We start from the raw sequence: 17,894 nt of genomic DNA, 5'->3' as shown, positions 1-17,894 counted from the left end.
ACTGCATTTTTTATTCTACAAATTCAAAATTTTAAATTATTGTTTTGGTGGTTTTAAATAATTATACTGTGGTAGAAATAAAAAAAAAAAGTTTATTTTATGAAACGTTGGACATAATAGTGCAGCATATATAATTTATAAACCATTTTACATCAAAGATAAAATGTTGAATTTATTTTAAACATTCATTATCATTACCAAACCATTTTAAAATCATTAGGTTGTTTACAAATATAATGACTAACTCGCACAAGTTGAAACATTGAGTTAATATCGTTTAAATTCAACAACATCAAATTATTAGTTTCCACAATCGGTATAACATGCTCAACGGTTTTTTTAGTAGAAGAATTATGAAACATTTTGATATGAGTTACATTGAAACGACGAATCACAATAAAAATATCATTTTGATTCTGAACAAAAAATTTAATTGAACCATACACAGTAAAAACATTAGTATCTATTTGGACTGTATGACTGTTTGTTTTTGTAATTTTATAAATTTCAGATGTATAAATAACTTTATTAACTTTAATACGTGTGTAAATAGATAAATTTTCAAATTCCCAACCATTAGATAATAATATATTGCGTTCCGCAACATCAAGCTCTTTTTTTATAACGTTATGCCCTAAAAGTTCATAAATTTTTGACTGATTAGTTCTAGCAGTAACGTTTCCTCGTTCAGCTAAACGATTTTTCAACATCTGGATGCCTTGAGCAATTTGAACACAATTGACAATTTCTTGGCCAAAATTCCTATTACCGTGGACACATTTTGCAATGAAACCATTGTAGTTTTCAAATACAAAGGCAGAAGTTGATCGTAAAGGTCCCCATCTTTTAACACAAATTGGTAAATGAATAAGTTGATGGCAGTTGTATGACAAAGCTCTATCACCATAAAGACTTTCGATTTGAGATACAAATAACTGCAGCAAGTTATCTGATTCTTCAAGATAATCTTGAGTTATTGTCGTTCTGACTAAATTAAAAATTGATATTACTAACAATAGCCAATGCTCTAAATATTTCTGAGGTAAGTGATCAACAAGTGCAGGAAGAGAATAAAATAACAGAAAATTATAATTTTCTGAGGCTTTATACAATTTAAAATGAGATAACTGTCTTGGTAGTCTTGAAAAGATTGAGGAACTCGATTACTGCACATAAACTTATCAATATCTTCGCTTTTGTTTTTAATATTCCAAGGACCTTTTTATCAAACCAAATAGTCATGAGTTGCTTAACAACACCAAGTAAAACCGAATGCATGTATTCTGGTATGACACATGTTCCAATGTCAATTAACGGTAAACAAGATAAAATAGAATACCCTTTCACACCTCTTATTTGATCTTTATTCTCTAGTTGACGTAATTTTTCAGCTTGTGCTTCCATTCTTTTACCAGTTCTAATTTTAGAATCAATTCGAAAAGGATAACAACGTACAGTTTTTTTTCCAGCAATTTTTGTGCATTTAACCGTTTTAATTTCACAAATGTTGCATCCATATCGACCATTAAAGTTTAAGATGTTTTGCAATTGCGCCCGAGCTGGTGCATCTGCAATAACTAATGGAGCAACTATTTTAGTATTAACTATTTCTTTAGTTTTAGGATTTGTCCAATCAATACCTTTACAAAAATATTTTCTTAGTTTTAAACAAATTGGCATAAGAAAAACATTCATCGGTGGTTTAATAAGGTTATCATACCACAGCCCAGCAAATATCACATATTTATCTCTAATATCTTGGGGAAGTTCTGCGATGATGAATAAAACCGGCCAACAATGGCTTTTAGCACTTTTTACTAATGCTAGGCCATCAGTATTAAGAATCAGAGTTAAATCAAAGTTAGTTCTTTGATTTCGAGAGTTAACTCTGATGTACTCACTACCATCAACAATATCCGATATATTTTCAACATTTTGCAATGTAGGTTTTTTTAACTTTTCAGCTAAGTTGTAATTTTCAAATAAAATTCTAATTTGATCACCAATACCGAATTCATGAAAAAAAGAAAAATCTTTTGAATTAGTTGTCGCACATATAGAACACTTAAATGTAATTTTCTTGTTTAACATCTGACTTTTTAAATTAAATAAACATTTTCTGCAATAATAATGTTTAATAACTCGGCATACAGGAGCAATATTTTGGGCATATTGAAATAACTTATACACTGTTTTTGGCAATTGATTGTCTGCAGGTAAAATTTTTAGTTGCATTTGTAACAACTGCTGCAAAGCAATTTTCGTAATATTATGTTTCACATAAAAATCTAATAACTGTAAAACACATTCATCCGTCGTTACATTGCTGTTTTCATGCAACATTTCGTATTCATACGCATTACCAATAGTATCATTGTCATCACTATTCTCATCAACTTGTTCATCAAAATTATTTTCATTATAATTATCATCATTGTCATTTATATCATTATTTATTGATTATTCATCACTTATATTTAATGGAGCAGGATTTTCATCATCTGTATTTTTACTGGAAACACTGTCACAATCAGATAATAAATTATTAGGATCATTGCCATCAACATTTTCAGTGTCACAACGGTTCAAAATCTCTTGTAATTGATAATTACTATTCTGATCATTATTATCATTATCATCATCATCATCAGAATTATTAAAGTTATTATTTGGAGTCGAAATGTCTTCATCGAAATAACCTCTTGACCGCCAGCGACATAGTGTCCTCAATGGAATCTGAAATATAAATAGATCAATTACAATTATATAATTACTAATTGTAAAGAAATGTTTATGCACTTGAAGAAACTAATTTACAGTTATTTATTATTTAGATATAATTCATTTATTTCTTTATAAAAACTGTTGTGCTTACCTGCATAGATGAGTCAGATGTGTAAAGCTTGTATTTTTTTTTACCATGGATCGGAGATAGCGGATTATCGTCACTATTTCCACGCTTTGACATTGTTCAAATTAACTTTAAAATCAATTTTATTTTCCAGGATAAGTGATTTTCTGAATAATTGAGCTCGATTATGTTTGATTTGTCGCACTACTAAAAATCATATATTGATAAAATATATATATATATATATATATATATATATATATATATATATATGCATATATTAATAACGTATGTCGTATGACACTAGCGCCACTGAACTACTAAATAATAATAATACTGAAGTTAGCCGTGAGCTGTCAATTTTAAAAATGTTTATAATAAATCAATTACAATAAAAAAATACATCTAAAAATTTTCACTTGTAATTTTTATTAATTTTCACATATGAAATTTTTTTTATAACAATTTAATTGCCATAAAATTTTAATAATATTTTTTATATCTGTCAACTTCAGTGTTATGAATAATAGCTTATCTATCGATAATATAATTTTTGACCGCGGAATTAGAATAACGGTAGCCATTTTGTATGAGGATCATGTTACAAACTTAGGTAGGGCACGCCGGCAATAAGCATATTAGAGCAACGCGGGCTATCGAAGGTTCTCGAAGGTTTAATTTGGCGTCATTACAGCAGATCAAAACTTGTTTTAAGTTAGCGTGTGTGTCCACTCGTTGAATTTAAATATTTCATGTGAATAATAGTGTTATATAAAAAAATATATTATTTGCTTCAATATAATAAAAATTTTGATTAAAAAACAAAACCACATCATGTTTATTGTCAAAAGTGGACATGATAATTCACACGCTAAAGTTGATGACAAAAATGTCATCTTTGACAAAGCTAACCCACCCAATGAAGGTGACGAAGTCTATTTTTTTTATAATAAAATTAAAGAGCGAGGAGAAGTTGTCATGATATCTAGTAAGTAATTTTCAAATACATTTTAATTTTCTTAATAAAATTTATTTTTGTGTCATTGCTATCTTTGATTTAGTACGATGATTCTCTTTTTAATTGATCAGCATTGTCTTTCAATGAAATTATCTTTCAGATGATGTGAGTGTTATTGACAAAACTTTCTATGAATTAACGAAAAAGTCCAGAAAGCTTGACGTTTTGTCTTCGTCTTCTGGTGATGATGACGATTGTGATGATGTTAAAACAAGGACTCTTCCAAAAAAACGACCAAGAAAGGTTAATCACAAGTACTCATCAGAGTCGTACGAAAATCTTGATTTGTTTAATTTAACAAAGCTAAACAATGATTCGTCACAGGTAATTTGATTGTATTTCAAGGAAAATTTTTAAGATCTTATTTGATTTGTATGAAACACTCATATCAAATACTATTTATTAAGACGTTTGATGTTTTATATTTTTTTATAACGAAAAATTTTGTTATTATTATGTAAAATTTAATTAAGTTTCATGTAATTTGACAAATTCTTCATTTTAAATTAAATAATTTTAATAATTAATGAGTAGAGTATCTGTACTTATAAATAATTTAAAATAATAGTTGACTATTTACAGTAAAATTATTAACAGAAAATATTAAAACTTTAAATTGAATGATCTAAAAATTTTTTACAAATTACATTGAGGCTAATTATAGTTTTAAATAAAAATTAGAAAGTTTTTTTCTATATTAATTGTATTGTTAATATTTTGTCCTAAATTGTGGATAATATTTTTCTAAAAAAAATTGATATTTTTAGGACTCTTTGAAAAAACGGAAGAAGACAGACCTTGATGAATTTGAATCATCCAATAAAAATAATTCTCATAAAAAGAGCCGTAAAAGCGATAAAGATGTAATATATTCTTTTATAGTATTATTAATAATCATTTAATATTTTACCGCGAAAATTTTTCATTAAAAATTTTACTATGGATTTTTTAAGTACTTGCTTGATGATAAAATATATTCCCCCAGGACTTAAAAAAAAGTTATAAAAAGAAGGCTGATGATTTGATTCAATCATCAATTGAACAGAGTATTTTGGATAAGACGGACAAAGTCCCTGGAAAAAATCGTCTAGTCCATCGAAGGATGAATTGAAAAAGATGCTGGAACAAATTCAAAACAAACTTGCCTTTGCCGAAAAGGTTAATGGTAAATATCGTCTTCATTTTCTATTATAGAATGTTATTTCTTAATTTTCTTCAACTCTTCTTTTCTTTTTTAAGTATTTTTAAAGTTATCATATTCAAATTATAAAAATATAAATAATCACATTTAGGTAAATATTAAGGTTAATTGAAAATCTTTATCATTTCTATAGCTACCTCAATGAAAGAGTTTAACTCTTCGATTGTTAAAAAATCATCCAAAACAGCAAATCAGAATTGCGATGATACTCGAACTGAGTCAGAAGTATACACAGACGAAGAAATGAGCAAAAAGGTAATTCAGATGATAAAAGCAAAAATTTATTTGATGAATACGAACTAGATGATCTCACCGGCGTTAAAGACAACAAATTCACGAGTGTTGTTCCTAGTGATAAACCCGCAGCACATAAAGTCAGTAACAATAACAACGCTGATAAAACTCAATCAGATGCTATGAAGGATCTCATTAAAGACGATGATCTGTATGGAAAAGATTGGGCAGACGAAAAGGTACGCATTGAATTGAAGATTTGTAATTTTTTTAAATTTGATTGAAATTACAATTATTTTGCCGTAACTATACTGGTTATTATTATTTGTTATTAATTGCTCAGGAGGGTTTTCCCCGGAGTCCGACTCTCCGAGGGCCCAGCCTGAGCGCCATCCATTACTGCTGCACCACTCCACACAACAAGGCGGTTAGTGAGTGCAGCAGGCCAAATTCATTTGCCTAAGTAGACGCAGGGATCCCAAAATGACAGCCTTTTGCATCCGCACTGCTAGAGACACGGCTGCTGAACTGCAAGCCGGTATCTTCGCAAGTGAAGACACAAAAGACTGTTTCATCCCTCCAAGGACGCCGACAACCAAAACGACGAGCTTGACACGGTAACCTGGGTACAGTTTGCCAATTTCAAACAGGAGATCCTGATATATCTGGTGTTTGTGCTCTTCTTTGGCCGAGATATTGTATTCGGCTGGGGCCGAAAACTCAATGACATAAATGTCACGAGTAGCCTTGTCAAAGAGCACAATATCAGGTTTGTTGTGGTCAATCCGCCGGGTTGTTGCGAATGGTATGTTCCAATAAATTTTGGAACTGTCATTCTCAACAACCTGCGGAATATCTCCTGGCAGATAAGGCAGCACTGGTGTCTCATCGATACCGCAGCTATATCTGAGATGATAATAGAGTATTCGCAGGGCAGCATTGTGACGCTGTATGTAGGCACCTCTTGCCAGCACAGGACATGCCGACAAAAGGTGCATCAGCGTCTCCGGATGTTGTTTACACGTCCGACAGGACGTGTCCGGAAGCTGTGCCTGGAGCACCTTGCTACGGTATTCGAGAGTGTTGATAACACCATCTTGGCAGGCAAATATAAATCCTTCGGTCTCGGACATCAGGCCAGCTGACTTCAAGAAGGAGAATGTCAGCTGGGTGGACAAGCCATGGTCACGGACGTGTTTGAAATACACGCTGTGCATGGACTTGTCCATGTGTTCACCGAGGAGTTTTTTTTCCTCGGCTATCCTGACGACGCTCTTGAACTCCTTTTTCGGGAGTTCAATGAGAGCGTTTATTTCTCCGAGACCTAAGGTATTTACCGCGTAGATTGCTGCCTTATACAAGAACGACCCCTTCCGCGCATTTTCATGACTATGAACAAATTGCATCAGGAAGTCGTCCTCGTCTGCTGTGAAATTGGCAACCTCGTATGTTATTATTATTATTATTATTATTATTATTATTATTATTATTATTATTATTATTATTGTTATTATTATTATTACTATCATTATTTTGAGTGTTATTTAATAAAAATTTTTATAATATAGATGGAAAAATTAATAGACAAGATTTACTGTAAAAAATCTGAGTATGACTTAGCCAAAACATTGTCCAGTCAAGCAACTCATGTTGCGCGGAGATTAATAACTGGTGTTTTCAAACCTTCCGGTTATTTAACCGCTACTTACACTGGTCAAGCTCCACGCGCTCATAAATCAGAAAAACCAGCATTGCAAATAAAACCGCTCAATGAAATTGCGCGAAATGAAATAGTTGGTAATTAAATCAAATATTTAGTTTTGTTGTTGGATCTAAATTTAATATCAGCTTTTATGTTGATAAATTATTGAATTTATAATTTTTTTCTATATTTCAAATATCTTTTTATAACTTTATATATACACTTATAAAATGTTTTTACTATAATCACAACTTTTTCTGATCTGTTTTAGATTTTGCTTTACAACTGGCTACTAATAAGGGATGGAAAACTAGAAAGGGAGTTCCTCATACTAGAAGCGAAATTGAAAGAGCCATGTCTCAAAGAGTTGGTGAATTAAAGCGGAGTCATGAACTCGAGAAGAAAAATATTAAAAACCCGACTGGATAACATTTAGAAAAATGTTTTTTAAATATTAAAAAAAAAAAAACTTTGAATCATTTATGTCTTATGTTAAACTATTTCACTATATGTTGCACTTTATAATGAGCATTTTTATTTTCTATGATTAATCTTTTATTATGTTAAATATCGTTCAAGTTTAATATAGTAATAACTATTTCAAGAGAAATAAAAATTAAACTATATTAGAAAAATTAAAAATATTGTTTTGGATTTCTGTTATAAAAACCACTATATTTTATATTTACTACTATAGTTGAAAACAAGTTAATAATTATTGAATAATCTGAAAATTAAGAGCTAACTAAAAAATAATTTATTTCTCATCATGCGATGTACCAACTCTGATACATATATCTGGCCATATATAATTAAATTTGGTGATATATATAATAAAGTAAAATTAGACTTGATCAATTTTCGGATTTGTTTATGTATAAACAGTTATATATACTTATACATGAACATATCTGTTCATGCATGATTATATCTAATGATACATGGTTAGACCTGGCCAATTTTTGGATCCAATTATATATGGATAATTAGATATGATCATGTATAAATAGATCTGATCATATATGATCATGTATAAACAGATCTGATTATATATAATTAGACCTGGCCAATTTTTGGATCCAATCATGTATAGATGATTATGCATAATTATATATAATTAGACAAAAACTTTTTTCATCGGGTTGTAAATATCGCTTGAAGAAAAATTCGACATAAGTTTGGGAGAGGGTCCGCCATCTTGTCTCGAGCTAAAACGCTCAGTAAAGGACATACAAGGTCGAGAGTAAAAATCTCAAGGCATTGTAAAGTGAAATATAATCCCCATAATTGACATAAAATAAATTCCAAGTTTCAAAGAACACAAAAGTAAAATAAATTAATTTAGCAAAAATAAAATAAACTCAGTTATTCAGAGACGAATGAAATAATTTAGTTAAAATTAATTAAGATAAAATCAATTGTCAATTTCTTAATTCGGAGATTAAAATGTAATAAATCAATTAGTTAACTCTAACTAAATAATTTGGACAAAATTAAAACAATTAAAGTAAATAAAATAAAATTACGAAATTCGGCAAAATGCAATTCGAAGAAAACAATTAATAAATTATTTTTATATTTTTTTATAAAAAATGGTATAAATTAAATAAATAATTAGTTAAGATCATGAATTTTGGGCTTAATTTATTCTTTAATTAAAAAATAATGATTAAGTTTTAACATTTTTTAACGTATTGCAATTAGTTTACAAGATAATTAAACATAAAATAAAAAAAAATTTTTTTTAAGCACTTTTTTTTATAAAAAAAGGTATAAATTAATTAAATAATTAGTTAACATCATGAATTTTGGGCTTAATTTATTCTTTGATTAATAAAGAACAAGTAAGTCTTGACTTTTTTTATCGTATTGCAATTAGTTAATAAGATATAATTAGTTTAAACATGAAAAATCAGGTGGGTCTAATGGAGTATAGAAGACAATAATTTTTAAAATTCAATAAAAAATTTAAATAAATTTTTTTTATGAAAAAAAAGTAGTTAGTTGTTTGTGTTTCATAGTGTACAGTAAGAAAAAAAATATACCGAAAAAATTTAATTGTTTATAACAAATTGTTTATTTAATAAACAATTAAAATTTTTAAAGAATCAGATTTTTTTTTTAGCTATCGAAGAGAAATTATGATAACATAAATTATGATTAAAAGAAAAAATGGTTTCTCAATATTGAATGCAAGTGGTAAAAAAAAATTGTTAATTAACGCATTAAAGATTAAAAATGCATTAAAGATTATAAATCCAAAAAGAATTTTTCAAATTACTAATAATTAATACATTTTTTCATAACAATTTTCTAAACAATAAATGATAAAAAATATAAAAAATCATTTTTAAGTCGCTTTTGTTAATATAAAAACGAATCAAAGTAATTGTCTGAAAAAAAAATTTTTTTCACATGATTCATTTAACTTTTTAATTTGTCACCGACGTAAATTGTTAATAACAATGTGGGGATTAACAATTATATAGTTCTACCGATAGAAATCCATTCTGTGGTCATTGAAAAACAGCTCAGCGGAGTAAAAAAAATTTGAGATTCATAGGTTAACAATTATCTCACTTGCAATATGGATGAAAAAGCTATACGAAATTGTTAATTCACTAATGCATAAATTAATGAAAAATCGCGATAAAGAATTTTTGATGGCAGATTATTATTTATTTGTCTATTCTGTGAGTGCCTGAATTTTTTCAATATCTAATTTTAATATTTAATATGTTTAAATAATATTTTTTGTTAAAAGGTACTAAGAGGGCGTGGCTTCGGGATACCCGAGCGCCCGTTTTCGGGCGTATTTTCAGCCCTCTGAGTAGTATGGGGCATAACTGGGGAGACACAACAAACCCCCACTCCTCGGCCACTGGCGCCAGACCTTTTCCTCACCCCTCAGCGTTGGGTTCCCCTGAGTGTTGGTGCCGGATGTCTGGGCCTTTTGATTGACAGTTGTTAATTGACTTGTGGAAAATGTTTTTCTCGAATGTTTACAGAAGTGTTGTCATGGCAGGGGGTAATTAAGATGGTAAGGATAAGTGTATGTTTTTTATGTTTAAAGATGTAGGTCATAAATTAGTCATGGCATGGGAAAAAGATGTAGGATTGCATGATTTTCTATTTATTTTTGAAGATGTGGTTTATTTTTAAAATGAAAACAAGTAAAATATTTCGTTTTTTTTCTTTATTTACCATATTTCTTCTTATTTATAAAAATAGTAGTAAAATTAATAATGTTGGTACAATTATTATGAACAATAAAATTAGTAATACATTTAATAATACAATTGGTATATTATGTACTTATATATTAAACATAAAGTCCTAGGTTATCAGACGCAATTTCTGCTTTATTATCAATGAAAGCAAAGAAATCATCCGAGATTTTGAAAACTTCTTGAAGTTCGTTATTTAACACTGCAACGGAATAAAATCCATCGTTTCGTCGCAAAAATGTAATATTATCAAGTATACATGATGCTGAATCTTTGAAGAAGCCATTTGCGTCGTATATATACACACGGTCCACATTTAATGTTTTGCGAATTTTATTTGCTTTTTTAATATGTGCAAGTATACATTTTTGGGTAAATCGATACCCGTTTGATACAGATTCTAACGACTTAGGCTCCATTTTTATGATAGAAAGTGATGATAACGAAGACACCCTAGGAGGTTCTTGTAGGTTGACGTGAGAAACTGTAGTAAGCCTATTTTGTTATGTGTGGGGGTAGAAAACTTGAGATAGAGTGTGGAGAGGCAGAGCTTCTATTTGAGATCTTTTCCAAATAAATTTTTTCATCATTCTTGTCGCTAAGCGCATATGCAATGGAGCATTCAAATTTCCCTGTAATCGACGAGGTAGTCGAAGCTGAATTATTAGGGTTATTACCTGAAAATTTAGTAAATCTAAATTCAGTTCATTTAGATTCACTTACATCAAGTGAAGTGTCAAATAACGTGAATAATTCAATTGAAGAAAATGAGGATTTAATGTTTTTACGGGAATATGGAATAGCATTAAGCCGTTCCCAATAAATTGACATGGAAGATTTTGACGAGGATTTGTTTGATGGTAAGTTGAGAAAATATTTATTATTATTTAAAGTTTTACGATTGTATAATTTAATTATGTATTAATACTTTTTTTTTTTTCATAATTTTTCATAAGTAGGAATCATTCAGCATGGAGGAGAACGAGTACGACACCATAATATTGAAGAAAATCAAGAGAATTCCGATAATGACGATCAATTAATAAACGGAGGTGTAGGAAATAATAATATAGATCAGCCGTTAATTCAAATTTTTAATGGAGTAGAACGGCTTGAAAGATTTCGGGTAAACTCTCATCTGATGGAATTTCGCATACAGCCTGTACCACACGGCGTCAATGCAGTTCAGTGGACTATAAGTGCTTTCCGTGAAGTTTATAATAAAATAATAGAAGCAGGTGGAGCTGGACACAATCGGTTTTGTTTAAGTTTCCGTTTCGAAGGGTTACAAGGCAATGCAGCGTTTCAAAGTATGCGACCTATTGATGGATATGAGTTTGAACAATTGTGGGATTTAGTGAACAAAATTTCGCAAAGTGCTGGTGGTTTTAATGTAACAAACACTTTTCAAATAAAGTTACACATTGTGGAAGCAGTGGCTGGACAAAAATATTCCGAGGCATGCGACAGAAAATGTCCACCCGGAGTGTTAAAAATGAATAATAATGATAATCTTTGTTTACCTAGAGCTCTTGTTATGGCACTAGCAGGGCAAAGAAAAATAACCGAAAAGGCCTCCATTGGATAATTGTATGAAGAATGGAATCGTATACGTGATTCGCGAAATAAAGGAAATTCTTACCAAAAAGAGAAGGCTTTGAAACTTATCGCAGAGGCTGGAGTGTCAGTACCTGAGAGTGGTTGCGGATTACCAGAAATAAAAAATTTCAAGCATATTTTATACCAATGAAGATAGCGATCATTGTGTATAAATTGAAAAGCACTCCTTCAACTGCATCAGACGATGTAATTTTCGATGGGTCAAATACCGATATTGCTCAAAATGGAAACATAATTCACACACTAAGAATTCTTTATTACCCCGAGGAAAATCACTATGAATATATTCAGACAATATTGAGTTTTCAGGCAGCACGACATTATTGTGAACCATGCAGGGTAACGTTCAAAAACCCGTATGATCATAAAAATTGTTCTTACATGTGTAATAAATGTTATGCTAAACCTCCATGTGATTCGACACAAGCACATAAATTTTGTAACAATTGCAACCGCGTGTTTTATGGACAAATGTGTTTTACTCGACATCTTACACCTGGTTCGTATCAAGGACAGCAAACGGTTTGTGAAAATGAGCAGTTTTGTACAAATTGTAAAATTTTCACTCATCCGAGAAAATCAAAACATGAGTGTGGTAAATCAATGTGTACGATTTGTAATAAATTATGTAAAGATCAGCATCTGTGTTATATTCCGGTAGCCAAACCTTTAGACAATAGTAAAAAGTATACACGATTTGTCTACTATGGTTTGGAAACACGTCAGGATGAAGAACTTTATGTGGGCACATCAGTCTATAAACATATTCCGACTTTATGCGTGGCTCAATCAGTATGCGATTTATGTTGTGATAATGACAATTTTAATCCTAATTTAAGTGATTGTATTAATTGTGGGTTGAATGAAATTAATTTTCATGGTGTGGATTGTGTTGAGAAATTTGTGAATTACATTTTTGATCTAAGTAAGTTGAAAAACTTCAAAAAAGTGATTTGTATAGCTCACAACGCCAAAGGATTTGACGGTCAATTTATTCTATCGGAAGTTATGACAAGACAATACAAAGATATAGATGTAATAATAAACGGTACAAGTATAACATTGTTAGAATTAAATAAGAAAAAATAAAATTTATTGATAGTTTAAACTATATGCCAATGCCACTAGCTGCCCTTCCTAAAGCTTTTGGTTTTGAGGATCAAATAAAGAAAGGTTATTTTCCTCATTTATTTAATACTAGAGAAAATCAAAATTATGTAGGGGCTATACCTGATAAAAAATATTATAGCCCTGACTCAATGAGTAAAAAAGAAAAAAATGAATTTTTACAATGGCATAATGATCAGTTAATTATAAATAAAGTATTTAATTTTAAAGAAGAAATTATTTTTACTGTCGCTTAGATGTAAGTATTTTACGTATAGCATGTAACAGATTTCGTAAAATTATTTTAAATTGCGGTAATGTATGTCCCTTTTTAGAATGTACCACGATAGCCTCTACCTGTATGCTGTTTTATAGACGCAACTTTTTAAAAGAACAGCAAATAGGTATTGTACCACGTTCAGGATACCGCTTAGGCGATAATCAGTCTAGAATTGCTCTTGAATGGTTTACATGGCTTGAAGAAAAAAATAATATTTCAATAGTTCACGCTTTACGAGACAGAGAAATCAAGACACCAAATGGTGTAAAATTGGATGGTTATAGAATTGATAAAAACGGGGTAAATTATGCTTATTAATTTCACGGATGTTTTTGGCATGGTTGTCCTAAATGTTTCAAAAATGATCGAGAAAATATTATATATAAAACCGAAAATAAAAAAACAAAAAAGAATAATACTCTCAAGTCAAGATATGAGGCCACACAATTGCAATCTTTAAAAATTAAAGAATGTGGTTATATCTTAACTGAGATTTGGGAATGTGAATTTAATAGAGAAAAAAAAATAATCAGGACTTGCAATTATTTTTAAATAGTTCTAAAGTGATATCAGTTAAATCTTTAAATCCTCGAGATGCTTTTTTTGGCGGGCGTACAGGCAACGTAAAAACATATTACGACGTAAAGAAAAATTCAAAGGGCGAAGATATTGAAAAAATCAGATATGTCGATGTATGTTCGCTGTATCCTTGGGTTTTAAAAACCGGTTGTTTCCCTATCGGTCACCCCAAAGTTTATGTGGCTGATGCATGAGAAAATATAGCACCAAGTAAAAATATAGATAACGTTCAAGGATTAATTAAATGTAGAGTATTACCCCCACGTAATCTATATCATCCAGTTTTACCTGTCAAAGCCCATGGAAAATTATTTTTCCCTTTATGTCAAAGCTACTGTCAAGATCAAACACAGACTGATTGTCACCATGAAAATATATCTGACCGAGAGTTATGTGGTACATGGGTTGCATGTGAGCTTAGAAAAGCTGTAGAAAAAGGGTATGTTATTCGAGAAATTGATGAAATTTGGGAATACCAGGTAGTACAATATAATCCTCAAGATAAAAATAGCGCAGGGTTATTTGAGGGATATATAAATACTTTCTTAAAAATTAAACAACAGGCATCCGGTTGGCCTAGTCAGTGTGTAGATGAGAAATCTAAGCAAGAATATTTAGATAGGTATGAGGAAAGAAAAGGGGTTAAGTTAGAGCAAGAAAAAATTGAAAAAAATCCTGGGTTAAGATCTTTAGCCAAGTTATTTTTAAATTCATTTTGGGGAAAATTCGGCCAGCGGGAGAATATGAAGAAAAAGTCTATAGTTCGAACATGTGAAGAATTATATGACTTAGTTTTTGATCCTGAAATAGAAATAACTGAATTTGACCCTATTTACAAAGATTCAATCATTGTAAATTGGATAAATAATGTAGATAGTTACACCCCATCAGACAGGGCGAATGTGGTTATTGCAGCATTTACAACAGCGCAGGCAAGATTAAAGATATATTCTTACTTAGATTATCTAGATACTAAAGTTTTATACTATGATACTGACTCTGTGATTTATGTAAGTGACGGTAATAGAGATTTACCAACCGGGGATTTCCTAGGTGATCTCACTGACGAATTAGAAAGCTACGGGGAGGGTAGTTATATTTCGTCATTTGTATCTGGAGGTCCAAAATTTTATACATATGTGGTTAAAAAGCCAGACGGTTCTACTGCAGAGTGTTGTAAACTTAAAGGAGTAAAATTAAATGTTGAATCATCAGAATTGATTAATTATAATACCGTACGTTCTGTCGTGGTTGATAACATTGATCCTTTTCATGTTCAATACAAATGTATCTGGCGAGATCAATAGCACCAGGTCTTAACGAACAAGGAAACAAAAATTATCAGAGCTACAGGTCCTAAAAGGCGTAGAGTGGGGGTAGCTGATAGCTTTCCTTATGGATACAAACGAGCGAAAAAAGAATAAAAATATAAAGTCCTAGGTTATCCTTCTTGTTTATTATTAACTATCCCCACTGGCCATATCTACCTTACCGATTTTCTGTCCTTTTAACTGTGCCATATTTTCCTCCATTTTGCCTCGTCATTGTTTAATAGGCTAAGAAAAATTTTTGTATAATTTTAGAAATAAGAAAAATATTTTGTAAATTTGTAATTTACAAAATAAATTTACAAAATAAAATTTGATCAAAAATGTAATTCACAAATTTCTCAACACAATCCACACCATGAAAATTAATTTCATTCAACCCACAATTAATACAATCACTTAAATTAGGATTAAAATTGTCATTATCACAACATAAATCGCATACTGATTGAGCCACGCATAAAGTCGGAATATGTTTATAGACTGATGTGCCCACATAAAGTTCTTCATCCTGACGTGTTTCCAAACCATAGTAGACAAATCGTGTATACTTTTTACTATTGTCTAAAGGTTTGGCTACCGGAATATAACACAGATGCTGATCTTTACATAATTTATTACAAATCGTACACATTGATTTACCACACTCATGTTTTGATTTTCTCGGATGAGTGAAAATTTTACAATTTGTACAAAACTGCTCATTTTCACAAACCGTTTGCTGTCCTTGATACGAACCAGGTGTAAGATGTCGAGTAAAACACATTTGTCCATAAAACACGCGGTTGCAATTGTTACAAAATTTATGTGCTTGTGTCGAATCACATGGAGGTTTAGCATAACATTTATTACACATGTAAGAACAATTTTTATGATCATACGGGTTTTTGAACGTTACCCTGCATGGTTCACAATAATGTCGTGCTGCCTGAAAACTCAATATTGTCTGAATATATTCATAGTGATTTTCCTCGGGGTAATAAAGAATTCTTAGTGTGTGAATTATGTTTCCATTTTGAGCAATATCGGTATTTGACCCATCGAAAATTACATCGTCTGATGCAGTTGAAGGAGTGCTTTTCAATTTATACACAATGATCGCTATCTTCATTGGTATAAAATATGCTTGAAATTTTTTTATTTCTGGTAATCCGCAACCACTCTCAGGTACTGACACTCCAGCCTCTGCGATAAGTTTCAAAGCCTTCTCTTTTTGGTAAGAATTTCCTTTATTTCGCGAATCACGTATACGATTCCATTCTTCATACAATTATCCAATGGAGGCCTTTTCGGTTATTTTTCTTTGCCCTGCTAGTGCCATAACAAGAGCTCTAGGTAAACAAAGATTATCATTATTATTCATTTTTAACACTCCGGGTGGACATTTTCTGTCGCATGCCTCGGAATATTTTTGTCCAGCAACTGCTTCCACAATGTGTAACTTTATTTGAAAAGTGTCTGTTACATTAAAACCACCAGCACTTTGCGAAATTTTGTTCACTAAATCCCACAATTGTTCAAACTCATATCCATCAATAGGTCGCATACTTTGAAACGCTGCATTGCCTTGTAACCCTTCGAAACGGAAACTTAAACAAAACCGATTGTGTCCAGCTCCACCTGCTTCTATTATTTTATTATAAACTTCACGGAAAGCACTTATAGTCCACTGAACTGCATTGACGCCGTGTGGTATAGGCTGTATGCGAAATTCCATCAAATGAGTGTTTGGCCGAAATCTTTCAAGCCGTTCTACTCCATTAAAAATTTGAATTAACGGCTGATCTATATTATTATTTTCTACACCTCCGTTTATTAATTGATCTTCATTATCGGAATTCTCTTGATTTTCTTCAATATTATGGTGTCGTACTCGTTCTCCTCCATGCTGAATGATTCCTACTTATGAAAAATTATGAAAAAAAAAAAGTATTAATACATAATTAAATTATACAATCGTAAAACTTTAAATAATAATAAATATTTTCTCAACTTACCATCAAACAAATCCTCGTCAAAATCTTCCATGTCAATTTGTTGGGAAGGGCTTAATGCCATTCCATATTCCCGTAAAAACATTAAATCCTCATTTTCTTCAATTGAATTATTCACGTTATTTGACACTTCACTTGATGTAAGTGAATCTAAATGAACTGAATTTAGATTTACTAAATTTTCAGGTAATAACCCTAATAATTCAGCTTCGACTACCTCATCGATTACAGGGAAATTTGAATGCTCCATTGCGTATGCGCTTAGCGACAAGAATGATGAAAAAATTTATTTGGAAAAGATCTCAAATAGAAACTCGGCCTCTCCACACTCTATCTCAAGTTTTCTACCCCCACACATAACAAAATAGGCTCACTACAGTTTCTCACGTCAACCTACAAGAACCTCCTAGGGTGTCTTCATTATCATCACTTTCTATCATAAAAATGGAGCCTAAGTCGTTAGAATCTGTATCAAACGGGTATCGATTTACCCAAAAATGTATACTTGCACATATTAAAAAAGCAAATAAAATTCGCAAAACATTAAATGTGGACCGTGTGTATATATACGACGCAAATGGCTTCTTCAAAGATTCAGCATCATGTATACTTGGTAATATTACATTTTTGCGACGAAACGATGGATTTTATTCCGTGGCAGTGTTAAATAACGAACTTCAAGAAGTTTTCAAAATCTCGGATGATTTCTTTGCTTTCATTGATAATAAAGCAGAAATTGCGTCTGATAACCTA

The 17,894-nt window shown here is 30.9% G+C and overlaps 4 protein-coding genes across 4 annotated transcripts in view; 2 read left to right on the top strand and 2 right to left on the bottom strand.

The window, feature by feature from the left end:
* The window catches only part of Ninac (STKc_myosinIII_N_like and MYSc_Myo21 domain-containing protein ninaC), a 1,002,000-nt gene that overhangs the window by 95,022 nt on the left and 889,084 nt on the right, over positions 1-17,894 (bottom strand). The window lies entirely within an intron of this gene.
* Positions 2,056-3,069, bottom strand: LOC141537853 (uncharacterized). The gene is made up of 2 exons (XM_074259040.1): positions 2,876-3,069; positions 2,056-2,736 (listed from the first exon to the last, which is right to left on the bottom strand). Exons 1-2 carry the CDS (start codon positions 2,966-2,968, stop codon positions 2,461-2,463), a joined length of 369 nt encoding a protein of 122 aa, XP_074115141.1. The 5' UTR covers positions 2,969-3,069; the 3' UTR covers positions 2,056-2,460.
* Positions 3,686-4,996, top strand: LOC141537819 (uncharacterized). Its single transcript, XM_074258998.1, has 4 exons — positions 3,686-3,839; positions 3,970-4,193; positions 4,637-4,732; positions 4,855-4,996. The coding sequence occupies exons 1-4, from the start codon at positions 3,686-3,688 to the stop codon at positions 4,978-4,980; spliced, it is 600 nt and encodes a 199-aa protein (XP_074115099.1). The 3' UTR covers positions 4,981-4,996.
* LOC141537818 (uncharacterized) lies at positions 4,986-7,638 on the top strand. The gene is made up of 4 exons (XM_074258997.1): positions 4,986-5,034; positions 5,374-5,543; positions 6,873-7,101; positions 7,278-7,638. Exons 1-4 carry the CDS (start codon positions 4,986-4,988, stop codon positions 7,433-7,435), a joined length of 606 nt encoding a protein of 201 aa, XP_074115098.1. The 3' UTR covers positions 7,436-7,638.

This window comes from Cotesia typhae, unplaced genomic scaffold (genome assembly GCF_013202065.1).
Source record: "Cotesia typhae breed Kobodo isofemale line unplaced genomic scaffold, CoteBio_Ctyphae contig_17, whole genome shotgun sequence".
Lineage (NCBI taxonomy): Eukaryota > Metazoa > Arthropoda > Insecta > Hymenoptera > Braconidae > Cotesia > Cotesia typhae.
The sequence above is the reverse complement of the archived record's forward strand: the minus strand, read 5'-3'. Positions and strand labels throughout refer to the sequence as shown.

Excerpts from the sequence above, each read along its gene's own strand:
- LOC141537853 (XM_074259040.1), bottom strand. The coding sequence starts at position 2,968 with ATGTCAAAGCGTGGAAATAGTGACGATAATCCGCTATCTCCGATCCAT. Across the intron at positions 2,737-2,875 it reads CATCTGACTCATCTATGCAG|ATTCCATTGAGGACACTATG; the intron begins GTAAGCACAACA and ends TTTATATTTCAG.
- LOC141537819 (XM_074258998.1), top strand. The coding sequence starts at position 3,686 with ATGTTTATTGTCAAAAGTGGACATGATAATTCACACGCTAAAGTTGAT. Across the intron at positions 4,194-4,636 it reads TAAACAATGATTCGTCACAG|GACTCTTTGAAAAAACGGAA; the intron begins GTAATTTGATTG and ends TGATATTTTTAG. Across the intron at positions 4,733-4,854 it reads GCCGTAAAAGCGATAAAGAT|GACTTAAAAAAAAGTTATAA; the intron begins GTAATATATTCT and ends ATATTCCCCCAG.
- LOC141537818 (XM_074258997.1), top strand. The coding sequence starts at position 4,986 with ATGCTGGAACAAATTCAAAACAAACTTGCCTTTGCCGAAAAGGTTAAT. Across the intron at positions 5,544-6,872 it reads AAGATTGGGCAGACGAAAAG|ATGGAAAAATTAATAGACAA; the intron begins GTACGCATTGAA and ends TTTATAATATAG. Across the intron at positions 7,102-7,277 it reads TGCGCGAAATGAAATAGTTG|ATTTTGCTTTACAACTGGCT; the intron begins GTAATTAAATCA and ends GATCTGTTTTAG.